At 45.1% G+C, this 14,120-nt stretch overlaps 1 protein-coding gene across 5 annotated transcripts in view; it reads right to left on the bottom strand.

The window, feature by feature from the left end:
• Positions 1-3,418: 3,418 nt before the first annotated feature.
• palld (palladin, cytoskeletal associated protein) overlaps positions 3,419-14,120 on the bottom strand; it is a 94,608-nt gene continuing 83,906 nt past the window's right edge. For 4 of the 5 annotated variants that reach the window (XM_060866822.1, XM_060866825.1, XM_060866827.1 and 1 more), the window contains 9 exons: positions 13,763-13,801; positions 12,404-12,625; positions 11,113-11,262; positions 10,695-10,783; positions 10,080-10,212; positions 7,580-7,787; positions 7,291-7,456; positions 5,835-5,968; positions 3,419-5,155 (listed from right to left, as the gene is read on the bottom strand). In XM_060866822.1, coding sequence (XP_060722805.1) covers positions 4,995-5,155; positions 5,835-5,968; positions 7,291-7,456; positions 7,580-7,787; positions 10,080-10,212; positions 10,695-10,783; positions 11,113-11,262; positions 12,404-12,625; positions 13,763-13,801 — 1,302 coding nt within the window. In that variant the 3' untranslated portion in view covers positions 3,419-4,994. The remainder of the gene's footprint in view (positions 5,156-5,834; positions 5,969-7,290; positions 7,457-7,579; positions 7,788-10,079; positions 10,213-10,694; positions 10,784-11,112; positions 11,263-12,403; positions 12,626-13,762; positions 13,802-14,120) is intronic. The other variant, XM_060866824.1, reaches the window with a different exon arrangement.

Raw genomic sequence — 14,120 nt, 5'->3', positions numbered from 1 at the left:
AGTGAGATCAGACACTGGTGATGTAAGAGTGAGGAGGTCTGGGGTTCAGTCAGTGTTCCAGTTCATCACAAAGGTGTTCAGTGGGGTTGAGTCAGAGTCAGGGCTCTGTGCAGGACACTCGAGTTCTTCCACTCCAACATTAACACACCATGTCTTCATGGAGCTCTGTGCTTTGTGCACAGGGACATTGTCACGCTGGAGCTCTGTCCGAATCATGTGATGGTCAGGGGTGCACATACTTTTGGTATGTTGATTTGAGCAAACCTATGTATATAGTTTAAACATTGATCATTAATGTATAATTATGTATTAATACAGTATATAGTCTATAACATTTTATATTTTAGCTCAGAGCTGCGAAATGAATCATCTCCTGTTTCCGCATACACAGAGCTCAAACCAGAGAGATTAAATAAATAAATAAATAAATAGAACTGACACTAGAACATACTTTCTTGTGGTGTAATAGGAACTCTTACGTTTTCTCCTCCCCCCCCGATCACAGGCACACAGCTGAGTCAGATTAAAGCGTGGGGCTGCGCTTTATTTTTAGCTCATTGAGTGATTTGGGGATGTGTGTGTGTGTGTGTGTGTGGGGAGGGAAGGTCGACTTGTGGCTTAACGCTCGTCGTGTTGAACGACGAGGTCAGAGGTCAGCGTATGGAGGATCTGAGCCACAGAATGATGTCACGTTTACTCCTGACCACTACCACATGCACCGGGGCTTTTAAGAAGGGCCCTGAATTCAATCGATGCTCCGTTTTGTTTCCGGCAGAAAGCGTGACGATTCATCTGGACACATTTTAATCCTGCAGCAGATTGCAGCTGAAACCTGAAAGTCAGGACATCCTGTTATTATAGCACAACATAACTGAAACCTGAAGAAAAAAAACTTACTAAAATTACAAGACACAGGAGCAGTTTCTTTCCCCAGGCCCCTTATCACCCTGATCAACAACTCACCATAATTATATTCCCTGCTTCATATCTATAAGTACTGCGTTATCAGAACTGTCAGTCATCAAATCATCTGTATATATTACACACACTACTGATGCTGTATATTGTACAAAATGCATAATATTGCACAATACTGTTATTTGCACTCCTACACTTTATGTACATAAGTGATCAGTCAAATTTAATACTCATTCTGTCTATATTGTATCCCATCGTCTGTATTGTCTTGTATAGTCTGCATTGTATTGTATAATCTGTATTGTCTTGTATAGTCTGCATTGTATTGTATAATCTGTATTGTCTTGTATAATCTATATTGTATCCCATCGTCTGTATCGTCTTGTATAGTTTGCATTGTATTGTATAATCTGTGTTGTCTTGTATACTGTATATTGTATCCCATCATCTGTATTGTCTTGTCTTGTATAGTACAGTGTTATTTATGTCTGTACTTTTGAGAGTCACAAACAGCTAGAACCAAATTCCTTGTATGTGTCAACACACTTGGCCAATAAACCTGATTCTGATTCTGAAAAATCAAGTCCAGTCTGTCTGTGTGAGTCTGTGCTCACGATGGCCTCAGATTCCTGTTCTTGGCTGACAGGAGAGGAACCTTGTGTGCTGATGAACATGCTGAGATGATTTTCTCTTCCCTACACTTAAAGTAAAGAGTGATTATATATGACTTACTATATCCTTCCTGTCAGCTCAGACCAGTCTGCTCATTCTCCTCTGATCTCTCATTAACTAGCTGTAGAACGTCTGCTAACTGAATGGGTTTTGTTTTTCTAGAGACTGTTGTGTGTAAAAATCCCAGATGATCAGTTACTCAAACCAGCGAAACACCGAGATCAGAGTTTTTCTTCATTCTGATGTTTGACGTCTCGACGTGTATCTGTAGAAGTTTATACATTTTGTAATGTATACACTGTGGTGTCCTCAGCCATATTCTGTGGAGTGGTTTGCTGGTGCATCTATAGTGCAGAAAGGAAGAGACTGGACAAGCTAATCAGGAAGGCCGGGTCAGTCCTGGGGATTCCTCTGGACACTGTACAGGAGGTGGGAGAAAGGAGGATGGTAGCAAAACTGTCATCGTTGCTGGAGAACGACTCTCACCCCCTGTATGATACGGTTTCATCTCTGAGCAGCTCCTTCAGTGACAGACTGTTACATCCTAAGTGTCTGATATACAGACACTCTTTTCTCCCTGCTGCTGTTAGACGTTACAATCAAAACTCCCCAGTGAACCAGTCACCATAATACACACTGTTTAACTGCAATAATAAACAATAACAAAGCATTTTAAACATGTGCAATAACAGAAATTTTTTAAAATGTGCACTCACTCACTCACTCACTCACTCACTCACTCACTCACTCACTCACTCACTCGGGTCACGGGGAGCCTGTGCCTATCTCAGGTGTCATTGGGCATCAAGGCAGGATACAGCCTGGACGGCATGCCAACCCATCACAGGGCACACACACACTCTCATTCACTCACACACACACACTCTCATTCACTCACGCAATCACACACTACGGACAATTTTCCAGAGATGCCAATCAACCTACCATGCATGTCTTTGGACCGGGGGAGGAAACCGGAGTACCCAGAGGAAACCCCCGAGGCACGGGGAGAACATGCAAACTCCACACACACAAGGTGGAGGTGGGATGTGCAATATGTCTTCAGTGTAACCACTACTCTTTTTATACATTTTGTTTTTGTATATACTGTATATTATATTATGTCTTTATTCTTTTTTATATATATATATATATATATATATATATATTTTGCTGCTGTAACAGAAATTTCCGCATTGTGGGACGAATAAAGGTTTATCTTATCTTCATTCATTCATTCATCTTCTACCGCTTATCCGAACTACCTCGGGTCACGGGGAGCCTGTGCTCAGGCGTCATCGGGCATCAAGGCAGGATACACCCTGGACGGAGTGCCAACCCATCACAGGGCACACACACACACACACTCTCATTCACTCACACAATCACACACTACGGACAATTTTCCAGAGATGCCAATCAACCTACCATGCATGTCTTTGGACCGGGGGAGGAAACCGGAGTACCCGGAGGAAACCCCCGAGGCACAGGGAGAACATGCAAACTCCACACACACAAGGTGGAGGCGGGAATCGAACCCCGGACCTGGAGGTGTGAGGAGAACGTGCTAACCACTAAGCCACCGTGACCCCCTTTATCTTATCTTATCTTATCTTATCTTAATACTGCCACATGATTGCTGATTGCTCCTGCATGAATATCCAGATGATCGGTGATAACTGTTTCCAGGTTAGTTCCTGTAAACAAAAGTGCTGTTGTTTTCATGCGAGTTTTATAATTTTTGAAAAAAAAAAAAAGATAATAATAATAATAATAATAATAATAATAATAATAATAATAAAAAAAGTCACACTCATCATGACAAGACTAGTATTTCCAGAGATATTTTATTTATATTGTTCATACACCATAACAGTCAGAAGAACATTTCATATACAGGCAAAATCTTTCGTCAGTCCTTAAGTATGTTGTACTGTGTTGAGACAGAAGTAACAGCGACGGGAAAAGAAAAACAAAACAAAACAAAAAAAAAAGTCGAGTGAGTACATATGAAGAAGTCGTATTTCTGCAAGCTTTACGTTTGTGCAATCCGGCTACCCTTGAAGCTATTTAACTAAGATATCGTAATGTAATAAAAGTACCAGAGTTGAATACGTGCGTGTGTGTATATGTTAATACGAAGGAAAAAAAAAAAAAGATAAGTGTAAATAATTCGAAATGACGGTAAATATATAGTTAAATAAAAGATCAGGCGTAAAGCCATGGAGAAAACCACTAATCACTAATATAATTTAACGTCTGCATCTGGCTATAAATACTCCACTCCGGGGTTTTTTCCTCTCCTCCTCGTACGAAAGCGTACACAGTCGTGTGTAAGAGGTGAATACACTTGTGCTGTTGCTAGAACTTGCTTTTGCGCACGTTCACCCTCGGTTTAAAAGTAACGGCGTAAATCTCACCAAAACTGCCCCTCTCTCCTGTGACACCTCCAACCTCTCTGTCCGTTAAATCAGAGTGCGAGGGTTCGTTCATCCTTATAACCCAGTTCAGCACCTGTAGCGACTTCCCTATGCCCAAACACATGAATAGAGAAAGACAGAAAAAAAAAATAATAATTATAATATTAATAATCATTTTTAAGGCCCGGCCTTGTGCGATATCTATGGCGTTCCAGACTAGGTGGATATCTGTGTATAGTGTGATCTGTGTATCTACACCCAGACTGCTGTGATGCACATAGAAAGAAAGTTCACTACATAAAGGAACACAGCTAATAAGAAACCCAACTATTCGCCTTCTCCAACTCTCCGTCCGATTTCTCTATAGACGAACAGTCTCTTTACACAAAAGTCTTTCTGTTACAACATGAACAGATGTCCAGCAAACCTACAATCCAGGCTAAGGCACTGAGTATTAAGTACTACACACTGGCACCAGAGTAACACATGCAGAACTAGAAGCTACAGCTTTCTGTTTGTCTTTCTTTGTGTGTTAAGCTTTTTGAATCGGTTTATCGTTTCTCAGGCACAATGTAGTTATGTACTGTAGGAAAGGTGATCGACTGGTGCCGTACCTCCTCCATCAGAATGTGTGTGTGTGTGTGTGTGTGTGAGTGTGTGTGTGTAGTCTGAAAGAAACTGGACATGACCTCACTTCAGTGCCTATCACACTTCCTTATTTCCCATCTTCTAACATGGATCAAAATCAAATCTTCCAAATTTGTAATGAACTGGAATCTCTTCTCTCTGTGAAAACCCTTTTTTTTTTTTTTTCTCTCTTTTCTTCATTTTACTAATCGATAATCTTCTGAGCTCGAAGAGCTTCAAACAGTCAAGAGGTTAATGATGTTCCTCTGGTTAAAGGCCATGATGGTGTCTTGTTTCTGAGACGGTGGCACTGGGGTCGTAGGGTCAGGGTTTATAGTGTCAGGACTGCGCAGGCATCTACAGGTCGTCACTTTCCACCAGGGTACCAGGGGGCAGGGGGCTGGAGTCTGGGAAGAAAGCTGCTTTGACGTCCAGGCCGCGCTCGGTCAGTGCTGCGTAGCGGCTGGTGGAAGGGCGCACCTTCTTGGGCTTTGGGGTGTGTGTCTGCTGATACTGATCTATGAGACAAAGACAGTGAAAGGTTTGTTGTGGTTTGGTATGAATCTGATATTCTACACGATAGAGGAGTCGGTCTTCCTGGAAAAAAGCTGAATAAGATGGTAATAAAGCTAGGCGAGTTGCACAGCTTTCCCCTTGAGCATGTATTAAACATATAATTCTCAGCCTGGCGTTGGAAACATCGTAACATCTGAGGGAAATATTTAGCATTTATTACACACACAATATAATTTTATGGCTTGGATTATTCCACTTTATTTAAAACCAAGCCTTTACAACATGCTTTAATGGCTACGATACGGTTTTTGTTATAAGCCCCGATTTATCCTCAGTACCAGACGATCGCCGAACGGTAGCGTGATGTTTTCTTGACTTAATAAACTCCTGTCACGTGTAACAGCTGTTTGTGTCGAGATTAGAACGGGTTGAAACGTTCTTGATGGCAAACAAAGCGGCGGCTGGAGTAAAGGCTTTTAAAAACGCAAGTGCAGGAAAGGGAGTTTGTTTGGATTGGCTGAGACTGCGCACACATGCACATCGCTGATGCGTACAACACCCGGGTTTGGCGCTCGCTCTATATTCCTGCGTCTGAGTGAAATGTTCATGAACGTATCGTTGGAGCCGTTTAGCTTGGTGTGTGTGTGTGTGTGTGTGTGTGTGTGTGTGTGTGACACTTACAGTGAACGTCGAGTCGCGCTGTGGTAGAAACGATGCCCGCTTCGTTCTTAGCTGAAACCGTGTACCAGCCTGCATCCTCCTTCAGAGCTGGCTGAATAATCATACACAGATAGCCAAAGTTGTCCTGGTGCATGCTGGGAAGTGGAGCACATTACACAACAGAGTTAGTCAAGGATTTAAATGCCAAGTGTTTTTTTTGTTTGTTTGTTTTTTTATCTCCCCGCAAATCTGCTTTGAACAACAAATAGCAACTACTACTGTACAACAATTCCACCAATCACAGTGTACACACACACACACACACACACTTTTACTACGTGCTTGATGTGGTCAGACAATTAAAAAGCCCAAACTCGCTTAAGTTAAGAGTAATTATTTTCTGCTGTTTTAAAGAAAGAACAGCTCGGTCACAGAAGCTGTAAACCTCAGACACGTCTCTGAGGTGGTGGAGACGCTGTTTGTTGAGGTCCTGGTACTGTACTGTACCGTGTGTATGGCTCATCTTTACAAGGTCTTGCCTGTCGCTGTTTGTGTATATTACGCTGTAACGTCAAATACACGACTCGCCAACTCTGGCTGCTCCGAGTTACCATTTATGGAGCTGCCGGTGTGCTACGGCTTGGCCTGCTGTTTGCAGAAAACATACCTCTAGAGAGACAAATTCCATATGGAGTCTTTAAAAAAAACAAAAAAAAAAACTCTAATGAACTAAATGAAACCTGCCGACTTATGTGATTAGGTCCTAAAGACTGACGTGCTGTAAAGAGAAATCCTAAAGGAACGTTGCTGGATGTTGGACACAAAGATATGATGATCAAAAAGTTTCTAAAAGAAAAGATGGGAGAAATGAGACGCCGTATTTATTTATTATTCATATGATACAGTAAGATCTCCAGAATGACCTGAAAGCAGCAGGAAGAACAAACAAATTCAGCAGGTCATGTTTAGAGAAGGAAGACTTCAGTAAAGCACGGTGCTGGGAGCATCGTCACGCAGGGCTGTATGATGGGCAGACAATTTAGAGGAGAATTTAATCTCATCAGCCGAGAAAATAAAAAGAGCTTTTCGACGAGACGTCGGTCCCAGACATGCAGCTGGTCTGACTCGGTTTATATACTATAGGTCTATCAAACAGACTCTTGTAACCTTGTGGGACTGAAGCAAAGAACGACGCGGCAGAATCGTGCCATAGAACTCGTTGGCAACAAAGTAGTGAAGTTGGTCAGGTGTCTGAATAGTGAATAATGCGTGTAAATCTGAAGCGAATAGACACACTGGAAGAACACAGACTGAAAGTGTTTGCTCACTGTCTGCTCTTCAGGTATGTACAGGTATAGTATACATATACAGACTAGTTTATTTCTCAGTGTCAGTAGTTCAGTAGTTTCTGTGCAGTGTTTCAATTCAGTCCAACAAAGGCAACGTAAATACGTTAATAAAACTCAAAAGGAAATACCTTATTCTGTCTGTGTTGTGAGTGATCGACTCGTTCTCTTTCTTCCAGAAGATTTGAGGGAACGGGACTCCGGATACACGGCATTCCATGCGCACAGGGTAACCCTCGGCAACGCCGGTGTTCTGGAGCTTCTCGATGAAGGAAGGAGCTTTGTGCATCTCTTTAGCTGTAACGGAGAACGTAAGAGACGGCCTGTGAAACGTTTCTGGACTAAACGGTTAGTTGTGTATAAAACGTTCATCGCGTGCGTTCTAGCTTCTCATCAATGGAGGGTGAAAAGACTAAATACCAGCTACGATCAGCTCCAGGTTGAAGGAGTTCTGTCCGGCCCGGTTGCTGGCGATGCACGTATAGACTCCTGCGTCTCTGCTAGTGACAGGCTCGATCACCAACGAATGCACTCCGTTCTCTCGCACCAGCATTTTATGGAAGGAATCTGGACGGATGGTCTGGCCGTTCAGCTGCCAGATCAGATCAGGTGTCGGCAATCCGCTTACCTGAGGAGGGTTAGATGTGTAGTGCTCGAGTCAGTAGGTCTGACAAAAATGTGATATTTTACACATGCGGTTTACACACACCGCTGAACCAAAGTGTGTGTGTGTGTGTGTGTCTTCAGCTGTAAGTAATGGTTGGTGCTAAGTGGTTTCCCATGGGAAATGGGGTTATGTTTAAAAGCTCTATTGTTAATGATCCTCACTTTCTCTTTAGAAACATAATACCTGCCCCACCCTCAGGTGTGCCTTCCTCTCTCTCTCTCTCCCCCCCTTTTCCTTTCTCTCTCCTTCCCCCTTTTCTCTTCTCCCTCTCTCTCTCCTTCTCTCTCTTTCCCCCTCTCCCCTTCTCCCTCTCTCTCTTTTCTCCCCCACTTCTCTCCCCTTCTCCCTCTCCTTCGCCCCCTCTCTCTTTCTAAACCCTTCTCTCTCTCACCCCCCTTCTCTCTCTACTTCTCTCACTCTCTCTCTCTCTCTCTCTCTCTCTCCCTTCAGAGTTAAAGTTAAAAGAAAAAGCTGGACATGTTTTGAAATTAACTAAGTTTGAAGGTAACTCTGAAGAGAGTGATCCCTTGTGTGTGTGTGTGTGTGTGTGTGTGTGTGTGTGTGTGTGTGAGCTCTGTAGAGGAAAAATAAATGCTTTGATTCCATGTCAGGATTTAGCCATCTTTGTACTCCCTGCACAGAGGGACATTTTTGGCTTGGAAAATTCAGAGCTGCAGAGCGGTCGGAAACAAATGGCTAAGAAATAAATACCAGCAGCCTTTCTGCATGAGTGCAAGTATGATACTTCTGATTACAGGCTTTTTATACCATGTGGAACAGTGTGGCCTCATTGTAATAATGCTACATAGTTCTGCAACATGGCAGAGAGAGAGAGAGAGAAAGGGAGGAAGAGAGAGGGAGAGAGAGAGAGGGAGGAAGAGGGAGGGAGAGAGAGAGAGAAAGAGAGAAAGGGAGGAAGAGGGAGGGAAAGAGAGAGAGAGAGAAAGAGGGAGGAAGAGGGAGAGAGGGAGAAGGAGGGAGAGAGAGGGAGGAAGAGAGAGGGAGAGAGGGAGGAAGAGAGGGGGGGACGAGAGAGAGAGAGAGAGAGAGGGAGAAGGAGGGAGAGAGAGAGGGAGAAGGAGGGAGAGAGAGGGGGGAAGAGAGAGGGAGAGAGAGAGAGAGGGGGGAAGAGAGAGGGAGGAAGAGAGAGGGAGAGAGAGAGGGAGAAGGAGGGAGAGAGAGGGGGGAAGAGAGAGGGAGAGAGAGAGAGAGAAAGGGAGGAAGAGGGAGGGAGAGAGAAAGAGGGAGGAAGAGGGACGGAGAGAGAGAGAGAAAGAGAGAAAGGGAGGAAGAGGGAGGGAAAGAGAGAGAGAGAGAAAGAGGGAGGAAGAGGGAGAGAGGGAGAAGGAGGGAGAGAGAGGGAGGAAGAGAGAGGGAGAGAGGGAGGAAGAGAGGGGGGGAAGAGAGGGAGAGAGAGAGAGGGAGAAGGAGGGAGAGAGAGAGGGAGGAAGAGAGAGGGAGAGAGGGAGGAAGAGAGAGGGAGAAGGAGGGAGAGAGAGAGGGGGGAAGAGAGAGGGAGGGAGAGAGAGAGAGAGAGAGGGAGAAGGAGGGAGAGAGAGGGAGGAAGAGAGAGAGAGGGAGGAAGAGAGAGGGAGAGAGGGAGGAAGAGAGGGGGGGAAGAGAGGGAGAGAGAGAGAGAGGGTGAAGGAGGGAGAGAGAGAGAGGGAGGAAGAGAGAGGGAGAGAGAGAGGGGGGGAAGAGAGAGGGAGAGAGAGAATGAGAGAGAGAGGGAGAAGGAGGGAGAGAGAGAGAGAGAAAGAGGGAGAGAAAGAGAGAGAGAAGGAGAGAGAGAGGAACACAGATGACAAAAACAGACAGAGCTAAAGAGGATCAGAGACAAACTGAAGGTGGACAGAACTGAAGCCTCAGGTTGTGCAGTAATAAAAGGAAACAAATATTCTGAGTTAAACAGTGAACACAATAATGAAGTAAATGCACAAGTGAATATTTCCAGCCTTCTCCTCTTTCACTGCAAGTCATTTGTCATTCGAGAGGCGCTGAATAATCTCGGAATAGATTTTTTCCTCTCCAATGTGGAATGCACAGGGAGGAAACATTTCACAGACACTGGAGGCAGACACACACTAGCACCTTTTCTGTCAGAAACACAATCAATTGACCTACAAAAGATTCTACTCAAGTGTCAAAGTGGATGTTTCTGTTGGTGTTTCTCCCAGAGGTGCTGTGCAGCGTTGGTCTTGCAGAATATAGCAGAGTAGTGTGGAGTTTAGCCAGTGCAGGTCACACACTCACCTTACAGTCCATACGACAGAGTCTTCCCTCCTGCACAATCAGGTCACCCGGGGCCTGCAGGAAGTGGGGGCGGAAGTGACGTTCCTGAATGTTCTCGTTCTCCTCAGCACCATCTCTTGATCTGGAGCGAGGCCTGACGGAGGAAAAGAAAGGAGGAGTAAGAACAAGAGACAGAACGAGGCTCTACGGTTACAGGAACAGCATTCGACAGAGTCGTGCCGTAGCGCGTTCCAAATTCGTACAGCTTGTATAATAGTCTTTTTGTTTACAAACGTAAACCCAGCAAAGAACACGTTCTTCTGGAATCGTCATTTAGAAGAGCCATAAACCTGGATTAGGTCTGTAAAAATAATCAGGGCACTAAGCTGTTTCTTTATTCTTTGCAAACCTTAACAGGAAACACACCTAACAACACGTTCATCCTTTCTTTTAAAAGGTCAGATTTTGGAAAAGTGTTGAAACATGTAGTTGGGACACACCCTAATGGAATCACCTAAAGCCAGGTGAGCTTAGATATCAAACAGAAACGGCTACCGTGAGCTCACCGTCATAAATTATAACGAAGGAAGTCAAAAGGCTGCTATTACGGTTCAGGAAAGGGTGGAGCTTGTTTACCTGCGGATGTGGCCAGGTGTGGCGCGTTGGCTCCGCCCCCTCTGGTTCACTGCCTGCACCATCATCCTGCCGGTGCAGCTCACCCTGCCCTGAGAGAAAGCAAGACGAAGAGCGGATTATTCACGAACCCACATACTCGGAGCTTTAAGGGACGCTCGGGCAGGAAGAAACACCATCTTAACTATTCAGTAACTAACAGGATGTATGTAGTTATGAGAGTGAGGATAGTAAAGTCTGGTTTTAGGTGAGCAACCATTAAATACAGTCATACGGGTGCCATTATTTACACACACACACACACGCACACACCACCTTGTCATGTTTCTGTTCTCGGAGCCTATACTTTTTTTTTTTTAGTTCTGCCTTAGAAAATGAACTGATATCGATTGTAATGAAGGGACAAGGCATGCAGGTGTACCCCAGGGTTGCTAGCCATGACGGTGTAGTTGCCGTCGTCATCCAGAGAGGCAGCGGCTGTGTGCAGGGAGCAGGTACCGTCCGGTTCTCGGCTGATGCGGTAGTGCTCGCTCCGTTTGGAGATCTGTTTTCCATCTTTAAACCAGTACACCTACACAAACACAAAGCCACACAGTCAGCAACGTTATCCAGCAGTCCTTTGTTCGTATATACACACACAAGTATGATCGCTCGTTTGTTTTCACTTTCGGGCTGGCAGCGGTTAGAAAGAGAGTGAAAGATGGGATGTAAAGCCTGTGTGTGTGTGTGTGTGTGTGTGTGTGTGTGTGTGTGAGTGAGAAAGAGAGAAGAGTGTGAGAATGCAACACATCCATATATGGCAAGAATCCCAACAGCAGACAAGCATCAACTTTAATAATAATAATAATACTACTAAACCTCCACCAGTAACCTTTGTCTTATTTTATTCTCCTCATTTTAGCTTTTCCTCTCTCTCTCTCTGTCTGTCTCTCTCTCTCTCTCCTTCTCTCTCCCTGTCTCTCTCTCCCTCTCTCTCCCTGTCTCTCTCTCTCTCCCTGTCTCTCTCTCCCTCTCTCTCCCTGTCTCTCTCTCTCAGTCTCTCTCTCTCCCTGTCTCTCTCTCTCTCCCTGTCTCTCTCTCCCAGTCTCTCTCCCAGTCTCTCTCTCTCCCTGTCTCTCTCTCTCCCTGTCTCTCTCTCTCCCTGTCTCTCTCTCTCCCTGTCTCTCTCTCTCCCTGTCTCTCTCTCTCCCTGTCTCTCTCTCTCTCCTTGTCTCTCTCTCTCTCTCCTTCTCTCTCCCTGTCTCTCTCTCCCTCTCTCTCTCCCTGTCTCTCTCCCTGTCTCTCTCTCTCCCTGTCTCTCTCTCCCAGTCTCTCTCTCTCCCTGTCTCTCTCTCTCTCCTTGTCTCTCTCCCAGTCTCTCTCCCAGTCTCTCTCTCCCAGTCTCTCTCTCTCCCTGTCTCTCTCTCTCTCTGCCTGTCTCTCTCTCTCCCTGTCTCTCTCTCTCCCTGTCTCTCTCTCTCCCTGTCTCACACACACACACTCTCTCTCTCTCACACACACACACACACACTCTCTCTCTCTCACACACACACACACACACACTCTCTCTCTCTCACACACACACACACTCCCACACACACTCCCACACACACTCCCACACACACTCCCACACACACCAGATCTATCCTGTGGCACATCTCACATTTTTTTTCCTGGTAACATTCAGGACACTGATAATCTGGGATTATATTCCAGCTCCTGTGACCTCTGACCTTTGGCTTAGGGTCTCCGATGACTTTGCAGGTGAAGGTGACAGGCATGCCCTCGAACACTTTGAAGTGTTTGAGTTTGTGGTCGATGTAAGGTGCCACACAGTCCCTCAGCGGGTCGTCGTCGTGCTGGACGTCATCATCGCTCTCCTCCACCGGGAGGCGCTCCAGGCGGAACTCGATCTCGCTGATCAGACGCTGCTCAAAGCTCGAAACCTTGTACTCCTGAGACCCAAATAAAACACACGGATGCTAAGCGTTAGTAAGACATGCTAAGCACTGGAGTTTAGCTCACAACACAAAATATGGACATTATTGTGAAGTTACAATGTGGAAAAGCGTGACCGCGGGAAAACGTGAATTGAACGTGATTGTAGCACACGCGTAGCGCACACACACACACACACACACACACACAATATATTTTCTGTGTAATGATTAATATACACTAATTTTATAGCACACTTTTTACTTTCTTTGTTCTTTCTTTCGATCATCGTCGTCTATCGTAACTTTTGTTTGTTAGAGTGAAAAAGTAAAGGGGTGTGTGTGTGCGTGTGTGTGTGTGTGTGTATGTGTGTGTGTATGTGTGTGTGTGAGAGACATCACAAAGATAATTACAGTCTTAGGGCACAGCTGCAGTAGAGGATTACTCTACATGTTTACCTCTCTCTCTCACTTTCTTTTTCTCACTCACAGTCTCGCACACACAGTCTCTCGCACACACACACAGTCTCTCGCACACACACACAGTCTCTCGCACACACACACAGTCTCTCGCACACACACACAGTCTCTCGCACACACACACAGTCTCTCGCACACACACACACACAGTCTCTCGCACACACACACACAGTCTCTCGCACACACACACACAGTCTCTCGCACACACACACACAGTCTCTCGCACACACACACACAGTCTCTCGCACACACACACACACAGTCTCTCGCACACACACACAGTCTCTCGCACACACACACAGTCTCTCGCACACACACACAGTCTCTCGCACACACACACACACAGATGTACACAGCATTCAGTGAACATTTCAATCTTTTCTAGCAGATCGAAGCCCATCTCGGCCCAGACCCATTCTCTGATTCTCACCCCAGTAAGATCTCGTGATCACATCACATACCCAAAAGATTGCTTTGAATTCTGAAGTTTATATTAAAGAGAGTAGAAGATCACACACACAGATCAGACTATGGGCTTTGATTGGTGAGACAGAAGAAAACAAAAAAGCGTTGTGAATGTTGCTTGCATTCTTTTAAACCAAAGCACAGGAGTGACCAGAGTGAAGAGTGAAAGGAGAAAAGACAGAAAGGAGAGTGGAACAGGCTTTGGATAACCTTTTGAGGGACAAATTCTGAATCAGCTGAACTGCTTTCCTGTAGAAAGATCAGAGATCAGGCAGTCGCAATGTGATGACATCACTTCCAGGGCTAAGACTGTTTGGGTTTATTAGACTTTCTGCATGCTGGTGTGTATTTGCAGGTGTTAACTTACCTCATATATATAAAAATAGATAGATAGATAGATAGATAGATAATCTCCTTCTCTCTCTCTCTCGCTGTCACTCTCTCTGTCACTCTCACTCACTCTTTCTGCCTCTCTCACTCGCTTTCTGCCTCTCTCTCACTCGCTTTCTGCCTCTCTCTCACTCGCTTTCTGCCTCTCTCTCACTCGCTTTCTGCCTCTCTCTCTCGC

The sequence above is a fragment of the Tachysurus vachellii genome, chromosome 3, assembly GCF_030014155.1.
Source record: "Tachysurus vachellii isolate PV-2020 chromosome 3, HZAU_Pvac_v1, whole genome shotgun sequence".
Taxonomy (NCBI): Eukaryota; Metazoa; Chordata; class Actinopteri; order Siluriformes; family Bagridae; genus Tachysurus; species Tachysurus vachellii.
The sequence above is the reverse complement of the archived record's forward strand: the minus strand, read 5'-3'. Positions and strand labels throughout refer to the sequence as shown.